Source organism: Pituophis catenifer, unplaced genomic scaffold, assembly GCF_029215685.1.
Source record: "Pituophis catenifer annectens isolate HBS135680 unplaced genomic scaffold, rPitCat1.0.hap2 SCAF_5, whole genome shotgun sequence".
Classification (NCBI taxonomy): domain Eukaryota; kingdom Metazoa; phylum Chordata; class Lepidosauria; order Squamata; family Colubridae; genus Pituophis; species Pituophis catenifer.
Genome location: NW_027256885.1, coordinates 1,250,377 through 1,260,030, shown reverse-complemented (window position 1 = coordinate 1,260,030; position 9,654 = coordinate 1,250,377). Strand labels below are relative to the sequence as shown.

The following is a 9,654-nucleotide window of genomic DNA, read 5'->3' as shown; positions in this document are numbered from 1 at the left end:
GAGGAATCGGGGCGCTCACAACCCATTTCTCCTCAGCCCTTCAAACGCTGGTGTGCTTGGGAGGGGGAGGGAAAGGGAGTATTTGCTGTAGTCCTGCAGCTACTGAGAGCAGCCGGCGGCTTGGGGAAAGGGCTCCCTCCGTTCTCTTGCTAATGGTCTAGGAAAGGCAGCGGAGAGGAGGGGAGGGGAGGGGGAAACGGAAACTTTCATTTCAGCTTCGGCAAAGTCCCTCCTTCTCCACGTCAAGACAATGACACCGCTGCCCCAAACTTTCCGACAGCAGGAACTATAAGACTGTCCCAGGCTGCAACTTTCGCCCAACTCCCAGCCAGCTCCGAGGAGCCCTCGGGAAGAGAGCTGACAGAGCCAGAGAGAGATTTCCCCAACTCCGCTGCCTTTCGGCTTCCCATGGCCTCCACCCTCCCATCCAACTGAGGTCGTCCCCACCGCGTTGCCGCCGTCCTCCTCTTCTACTTTCTCACGCCAAGGATCCAGCCGGAGGAGCTAGCTAGGCATCTCCCCGCCCCCTTAGCTCCTTCCAAAGGGCCGCTTGGTGCGTCGCAGTTTGGGTCCCAAGATGATGCAGCGGCAGGACGACTCCAACTCTACAGTCTTGCCCGCCGACGACAGCTTGAGCAACAGCGAGGAGGAGCCCGATCTCCAGCAACAGCAGCTCCAAGGCGGCGGAAAGCGAGGGGGACGCAAGAGGCGCTCGAACCGTAGGGCCGCAGGAGTCGGAGGGGGCGGTGGCGGAGTGATTGGCTGGGGGCTCGGCTCGGCGGAGTCGTGTAGCCTGGCGCAAGGCAAAAGAGGCAAAAAGTTGGGCAGCAGCGGGGGCAGCCCTCAGTCGTACGAGGAGCTTCAGACGCAGCGGATGATGGCCAACGTCCGCGAAAGGCAGCGCACGCAGTCGCTGAACGAAGCCTTCGCGGCTCTGCGCAAGATCATCCCGACGCTGCCGTCGGACAAATTGAGCAAGATCCAGACGCTCAAGCTGGCCACTCTCTACATCGACTTCCTCTACCAAGTTCTGCAGAGCGATGAGCTCGACTCCAAGATGGCCAGCTGCAGCTATGTGGCCCACGAGCGCCTCAGCTACGCCTTCTCCGTTTGGCGTATGGAAGGAGCCTGGTCCATGTCCGCGTCCCACTAGCATCCTCCGCAGCCTGGCGTGCCCGGAGACTTAGGTAAGAGCTCAGGGTTCGCTGGGCTGGATGGACTGAGGTCGTGAAGAGGCCGCTTATGGCCTGCCAAGGGGCTGACTGTTCTGGGGAGTGCCAAGAGTGGGCCATCTTGGATCTCCTGCCTGGAAATCTCTGGGATTCAAAGGCCTCGGAAAACTATTTGTTCATTCTGCCAAGGGATCTGGCCAGGCCTCCACAAGGACTCTTCCTTTCATCACCAGGGTCCTCAATCTTGGATACCCTCTGTTTCTAGAGCATGCAGAAATAAGGAGTGGGGGGCTCTTAGGCAGAGAGGCTGTGAGGAATCCTCAGCAATTTAAGAGAGGCTTACGATCATGTCCTTAGTCTTCTGGCAGTTCCTCTGGATGCCAACCTAGCCTAACTGGAGTAGTGCCAGTCAGAGGTGTGGAATAGCTCATCTAACATAGTGACACCTCCTGCTTTGAGGAAAGCAAGCTGAAGACCTCACCAGCCCACTTTAGCTGCCCTGCCAGGGGAGGTAATCCTTGAGCAAGCCTTGGTTCCAAGATGTGTTTTCAGTCGGAGGGTGGACCGTTTCCCCAGCTCAAGCACTCATCTTGCTCTCATTCCACACGTGTCTGTCGCAGCCTTGCCCACCTCAACGTCTTCCATCCATATTCCAAAATTGTTCTTGATTTTAATGAGGGTTCTCTTTGAAACCCTGATAGAAATTCAGACATAGGATGAAGCTTTCATTAGAATCCAGCTGTTAGGTCTCCTTGCCAAACACAACCTATCCATTTTGCAGTCTTTGCCTTCAGAGGTTACCATTTTTATCCATTTAGGGTTGGGTGGTTTTTGTTTTTGTTTTTTGGAAAATGTTCTTTCCACTTAAGCTATTTCAGTGCTTCAACCCACAATATTTCCTCTTGTAAGCAGCATTTACTTGAAAGAAAATAAGCTTTGCTTGCATCCCGCCTCCGAACATTTACACGTATCCAAGCATGTTCTTGTGCACCTTCTTGCTTTATACACAATGAAGTCCACCAATACCTGTAAGTGAGCTGCATGGAAGAATCTCTCCCAAGTTCCCCTGGGGCTGTGAGACATTAGGAATGTTTCTTCTAAATCCTGCTAGCACCTTGTGAACTTTCCACACACATTCCCAGTAGTATGAAGGACAGTTGTAACAAGCTCAGTGTTTGATTTCATGTTTCTTTCTTGCTCTCTCTTTCCCTCTTGTGAGAAAATCAGAAAACCACCGGATGGGCTCGATTTACCAAAATTTAGGTGGAGGTTGTGGAAGTTAAGCTAAAAAGCTTGTTTGCTAGACTTCCTTGGCTAACTGTAACTCCAAAGCATAATTTTCTCCAGTGTAGCCAGTTGGATTACCAAAGGTCTACTAGTTATTTCTAGAATGGCCATCCAAGGAGTCCTTGGGTAGGAACTTTATCTGACATCACAAAACTTAAAACACTATGGAAGCAATCCCGCAAGCAAGAATTGCTCTTTGGTTTGCCCTGGATCATAATTGGAAAAGGCCCATGTTTTTGGTAGGAATGCAGTCAGGATCCTATGAAGACCAGCTAGGATGTAAGTTGCCCTATGTTAGATGACCTTCACTTGCAGTATTTGCCTGATCTTGCCCTGGAAATGTGCATTGATGGCACTAATAGCCCAAAGCCTAAATAGTTTAAAAAAAAAAAAAAACTTTAGTCCTTCTGTTAACATTTTTGTACACTTTCCTGCTAGAAAATTCCATCAGGATCTTGCATCCCAGTTCATAAAGCATACATGGAATCAGTTAATTTGGAACTAAAGGAAATTTCTTTAGTTTTAATGGCAACTGGAACCTCATTTTTGGACCCATGCTCCTTTGCCTATGGAGAGCTTTATTCACTTGCATAAAAGTGGCAGGATCCCTGAATAAAGCTATGAACCTTTTTACTAAAGCGAATTGTTCCATTTTGGGCCATGTATTGGAAAGCAAATACACATTATTTGCCTTCAAGTTGCAGATCTATAGATTATGTCCTATAACACTGTGTGCACAATTATTAGGCAAGTGAGTATTTTGACCATATCATCATTTGTATGCATATTTTCCACCTCCAAGGTGTATAAACTTGAATGCTTAGTGGATATAAGCATATCAGGTGATGTATATTTGTGTAATGAGGGAGGGTGTGGCCTAAAGAGATCAACACCCTATATCAAGGTGTGCATAATTATTAGGCAGCTTCTTTTCCTCAGGCAAAATGGGCCAAAAAGAGATTTAACTGACTCTGAAAAGTCAAAAATTGTAAAAAGTCTTTCAGAGGGATGCAGCACTCTTGAAATTGCTAAGATATTGGGATGTGATCAAAGAGCCATCAAACGTTTTGTTGCAAATAGTCAACAGGGTCGCAAGAAACGTGTTGAGAAAAAAAGATGCACATTAACTGCCAAAGATTTGAGAATAATCAAACATGAAGCTACCAGGAACCCATTATCCTCCAGTCCTGTCATATTCCAGAACTGCAACCTACCTGGAGTGCCCAGTAGTACAAAGTGTTCAGTGCTCAGAGACATGGCCAAGGTAAGGAAGGCTGAAACCCAACCACCACTGAACAAGACACATACCGTATTTTTCAGAGTATAAGACGCACTTTAGTTTTTGGGGAGGAAAATAAGAAAAAAGCTGATTGGCGGGTGGATCCGCCTCCCAGAATACCCCCAATCAGCTGTTCCCAGTGGTGAATTTTAGCAACAGATTCGTTGGTTGTGAGCTCTGTGCCTTGCTTTTTTTTCAGCCTCTGAAAGACTCCGAAACATAGCTTCAGAAAAAAAGCCTCCAAAGCTCTGTTTCTGCGGCTTTTTTTCTGAAGCTCTGTTTGGAGGCTTTTTTTCTGAAGCTTCATTTCTGATGCTTTTTTCAGCCTCTGAAAACACCGATTGAGAAGCTGGGTGGGGCTACGTTCAGAGTATAAGACGCACCCAGATTTTCACCCTCTTTTTTTTGGGAAAAAGGTGCGTCTTATACTCCGAAAAATATGGTAAGTTCAAACAGCAAGACTGGGCCAAGAAATAACTGAACACAGATTTTTCAAAGGTTTTATGAACTGATGAGGTGAGAGTGACTCTTGATGGACCAGATGGATGGGCCCAGGCCCATGGCTGGATCACTAACGGGCACAGAGCTCCACTTCGACTCAGACACCAGCAATGTGGAGGTGGGGTACTGGTATAGGCTGGTATTATTAAAGATGAGCTAGTTGGACCTTTTCGGGTTGAAGATGGACTCAAAATCAACTCCCAAACCTACTGCCAGTTTTTGAAGACACTTTCTTCAAGCAGTGGTACAGGAAAAAGTCTGCATCTTTCAAGAAGATCATGATTTTTATGCAGGACAATGCTCCATCTCATGCATCGAAGCACTCCACTGCGTGGCTAGCCAGTAAAAGGCCTTAAAGATGAAAGAATAATGACATGGCCCCCTTCCTCACCTGACCTAAACCCTATTGAGAACTTCTGGGCCCTTCTTAAATGGGAGATTTACAGTGAAGGAAAACAGTACACCTCTCTGAACAGTGTCTGGGAGGCTGTGGTTGCAGCAGCACAAAAGGTTGATTGTCAACAGATCAAGAAACTGACAGAATCCATGAATGGAAGGCTTAAAACGCTATTGTTTCACCAAGCAGGGCTGGCCTAAATGCTATTTTAATGGGTGGTTTCTATTTTAGCTTTTTCAGCCAAATTATTTAATATTTTTAAATTGTCTTTTAACTTTCATATAGTTGTGGGTTTTATTTTTGGCTGTACACCTGAGTCCTTCGGGAGAAGGGCGGTATAAAAATTTAATAAAATAAATAAAATAAATAATAAATAAATTATGGCTGTTATTGAAAAGGGTGGCTGTAATGGTCACTGATTTTTTTTTTAAATGTCAGAAATGTTTATTTCTACATTTTGAGTTGTTGTTTATTCTCACTTTTATGTATAAGGTCTACTTGGAAGCAATTTGGGCTTCTGTCTGAGTAAACTTGATCAGCATCATTTCCTCAATTGCTCCTTTTCCCAGATCAGCCAGTGCCCCATTTTGCTGAGGGGTCTTGAAGTCCAAGGTGTCCAAAAGGCACCACATTGGGAGAAAGAGGCACTAGCCTCTCTTGGTCCTCTTTGGATTCCAACCCCTCCCCCCTCCACCCCACACCAACTGCAGCCTGGGAGGGCTGAACTGGAGGTGTTCTGGGGAATCAGAACCTGACTGGGAGAGAGGAGAGGCAGGAGTCAAGGAGGCTAACTTTCCCTAGGAAGGGATAGAGGGCAATAGGAGGGGGCCACATAAGCAGAGCTTTCATTGATGAGAAGAGCTGGCTAAATGCCAGCCTGCATTGGTCAAGTTGTGCAAGGAGCAGGACCCATGAGCTTGAGGGCACATTCCAAAGCTTCTGTGGTTGCATGTGACCCAACGTTTTCTTCAGTTTTCTTGGGCCCAACGCTGGATCCAGGATGCCAGCGGGCCAGCTCACATCAGCTCAGATTATTTTTGCTCCCCCTACCCCCACCCTGTTGCCACAATACCCTAGATTGTAAGGTGGCTGGTTTCAGGCTCAAGAAACAGTCTTCATTGGAAGCATGTTGCACTGAAAGGCAGTGGGGAATTATTAATGGGAGGGTTTAGTTAAGCTCCAGGAGGATAAAGTATCCCCCATTTACTAGATTTGACAAGGTAGATGTCTGTGATGATTCCTTGGCATGTTTCCTGATTTCATGCCTTGCCAATACTCTACCCCCTTCCTTTGTGCTCTAATTCCCTACACACGTGTGTGTGCGTGTGCACGCACACACACACTCTTACACCCACATGCAGCCTTGCAAACTTTGGCTTGAATCAAGCCGAGTCAAAGTTCTGGAGGGTCTTGAAAAAAAGCATTTTCTTCTTGATTCTCCCTCTCTTTCCAAGAGAGTTAATGTTTCTTTTCCAGTAACAGTTTCCTCCCTTCTCTCTTCTCCTCCCCTCCCTCTCTTTCTCTCTTTTTTCCTCCCAGATGACACTGTTCGCAACGGAAGGAGAGAAAATGAACTAGAGACTGTACTTGTATTTGCCTCACTCGACCTCCTGGAGTTTTCTCCTCCTTCTCAGACAATGGCATGCCAAGGATTTTCTTGGAAATGTAGACTCCTTCTTGGCCCAGATTGCAAAGGGCAGGGCATGGGGAGAGCAATTGAGGCAAGAGACCTAGAGCCCATCGGATGGTGAGGTGGCTGATCAAGAGTGTAGGCTGGATGGGACTTCCGGTTGGTGCCGCGGGGATACAGACAGGGAATCAGCGGGCTCTTCGGAGCCCTGCAAAAACCCCATCTGCCAAGCCCCCGCCGGTAGGTCCTTGGACCTACCCTGTCCTGTAGGGACAGGGGGATAGAGAGGGACCCCTCGGACAGCCGAGAGGAACGGGCAGGTTCCTCAGGGCCGGAGGTTTGCCCTCTGCGCTGGCGGCGGTGGAGCGGCGGCCATGGTGGCTGCCCTGAGAGGAGATACAAGAATGTGCAGGAGGAGAGGTGGAGAAGCAGAGAGCGGAGCCGGGAGTTTGGATGCCGGGTGAGTGGACATCGGCCCAGGCAGGAACTGCCCACAAACACTGAATTACAATTACTCTGCCCCAGCCTTGATAGGGGCTGAGAACTATTGGGGGACAAAGACAAAAGACCTGTTGGTGGATAGTGTGAATTGCTGACTTCTTGGAGATGTTTGATTACAGATCTGGATATATTTTTTCTTTTCTTTTTGGTGGATAAATGAGATTGGACTGTGTCTGGGAGAGAGGAAGGAGAAGAGGAAATAATTATGCCTTTAAAAGCAAAGAAAAAGACAAATGGAGATGGACGAAATGGTTGCCAGCTAAAGTGAAAGTGTAAATTCCACTTGTTACTTGAAAAGAGAAACTTTGTTGCTTGTTATTTAAACTTGACTATTTTGAGGAAAAGACTCAGAGAACTTGACTTGGGATATATAATCTGTTCACTGGAGGATTTATTGAAGATTAGAAAGAAGAAATTAAATGGAACAATGAAAATTGAACTAAAAAACGTGGCAACAAAAGAAGGGTGTGGCAATAGGAGAAGGACATGATGATACCATATATGGAATAGCTTCAGAACTAATTTTGTAGAATTCATAACTTTGATGACATTGAAATGGAAAAGATACATATCTGGATAGACTGGAGAAAGGAATTATGGAATATATCATGTAACAAGACAACAAAATATCATACTTTGATTTAAATGAATGTAACGGTTTCTGGGTGACTGAATAATGTTAGGAGATACTTTTTTTTTCCTTCTCTATGCTCTCTCTCTATTTCTTTCTTTTTGTATCTTTCTCTTTGTTTTTTTCCCCCTCTCTATTTTCTTTTTTAACCCATTTGACTTCTTTGGTTATATTTCTACTCTCTTCCCTTTTCTTTTTTCTTTTTTTCTTTTTTTATTGTAACTATTATTATTATTGCTATTGCTCTCTCTTTTTTATTACTATTATTTTTATATAAATATATAAACAATTTGATTAAGAAATAAGAGCATAAATGATTGAAGAAAAACATGATTTTGGATATTCTAATGACTTTTTAAATTTTGTATTCTCAACAAGCATTACTTACAGATTTAATAACTTGGAAGAAAAAGTTTTATTTCCAAGACGTTGAATGCTAAAAAGAATTATTTATAGAGTTAATCATAAAAAAATGATCTTAAAGTGGTTTAAAATGTTCTTTATTGAAAATAAGAAACAAGCATGGAATGGGAGAAAACTTAGGAGAGAATAGGAGATAAGATATTTATTGAAATATATTTCTATCTTAAATTGGTAAGAGACATGGAGGAGAATAGATTGGAAAATAATATTGGTAACACATTTTGAAGTAATTTGGAGCTAAACAACTGAATAAGAGATAAATGCTACGAATTAGTTAAATAAATGAATTTAGGAGTGGAGGAAAGCATGATTCTGGAGATCAGTGAAAGCAAATCTGTGACCCAGTTTTACAAATAAGGTAGGAGTGGAGGAAAGCATCATACTGGAGAACAGTTAAAGTAAACTGGGAACCAGTTAAAAATAAAAATAAGAGTTAGGAGTGGAGGAAAGCATGTGCTGGAAAACAGTTAAAGCAAAGCTGTGAACCAGCCAAAATATTGAGTTAGGAGTGGAGGAAAGCATACGCTGGGTAACAGCTAAAGCAAAACTGTGAACCAGCCAAAAATAAAAAGTTAGGAGTGGAGGAGATTATACCTGGGGATCAATTGAAATAAAGTTGTGAACCAGTTAAAAATAGGGGTAGGAGTGGAGGAAAGCATTGCTGGAAGGCAACTACTCGAGTTGTGAACCAGTTCTCTAATAGATTTAGGAGGAGTAAAGGAGAAGGTTGGTGTGCAGTTAAAATAATACTGTGAACCAGCTAAAATAATTAAGGTAAGGAGTGGAGGAAAGCATTGCTGGAAAATAGCAGATTAAGATGCGAACCAGCTAAAAAATAAATTTAGGAGGAAGTGGAAGAAATTTTATTGGAGAATAGGAGCTAAACTGTAAACCAGTCTAAATAAATAGAGATAGGAGTATTGGAAAATACAGCTGGGAAATAGACATTTAAACTATGAATTAGCTAAAAATTAGATTCAATAGAATATGAGAATAAATTTGAAATAAATAAAATAAAGTATTGTGGAAGTAACAAACTATAGAAGGAAATGTTGATTGCTTATGAAATGACTTTAAGAGAGGAGGAAAATACTTTTTGTCAAGATTATGGATATTAGATGTCATTTAAGTGAAGTAAAATATAGATTTGAGGTAATGGGTCTTATGACTGAGGAATATATATGAAATATTGATTGTTAAAATGATAAAGATTTAACGGTGTTTATTGTTTAGAATTTTGGGTGTAATAGTAGAATGATAAATGTTTAGAATAAGATTTTTTTTCTTTTCTTTTTTCTTTCTTTTTTTTAAAGATGTAAATGGACAAAATTTGGAACAAAATTGATTGAGGGAATTTGAATAATTGTACTTACTTTATGCTGGACCAAACCCTTGCTCTAAAAAGATGTATTTTATGTTTTATGTTTAAAAAAATAATTAAAAAAAATTTGGAAAAAAAAAGTGTAGGCTGGATGATCTACCAAACACCACTGCATTCTGAACAAAATCTGAACCAGCTCCCCCCATGCCCCCCCCATTTTGATGATGAATGTTGGAACTTTTTTCCCTACTTCCTTTTTTACTTTGCATGCATGCATTCCCAAGAGAACTCATGAAAGGAAATATTGGAGTATCCCACCCTTCTTTTTTGAACAGATCTAATGACAATGAAACCCCATTTTTAAACCCACCCACCACCCCAAAAACATTTCAGCAGCAAAACCATACTGGTTGAAATTCTCATATGCAAAACCTTTCAGGTTCCTTTTTAGTTTTGCTTTGTTTTGGAATTCTTCCTGGAAAAAAAATAGAAAAGGGAGGGAGGGAAATAAA

The 9,654-nt window shown here is 43.1% G+C and overlaps 1 protein-coding gene across 1 annotated transcript; it reads left to right on the top strand.

Moving 5' to 3' along the window:
* Positions 1-580: 580 nt before the first annotated feature.
* Positions 581-1,153, top strand: LOC139317417 (twist-related protein 1-like). The gene has a single exon (XM_070944465.1). It carries the CDS (start codon positions 581-583, stop codon positions 1,151-1,153), a length of 573 nt encoding a protein of 190 aa, XP_070800566.1.
* The last annotated feature ends 8,501 nt before the right edge of the window (positions 1,154-9,654 follow it).

What these genes read in the sequence shown, in the direction of transcription:
- LOC139317417 (XM_070944465.1), top strand. Translation starts at nt 581, where the DNA reads ATGCAGCGGCAGGACGACTCCAACTCTACAGTCTTGCCCGCCGACGAC.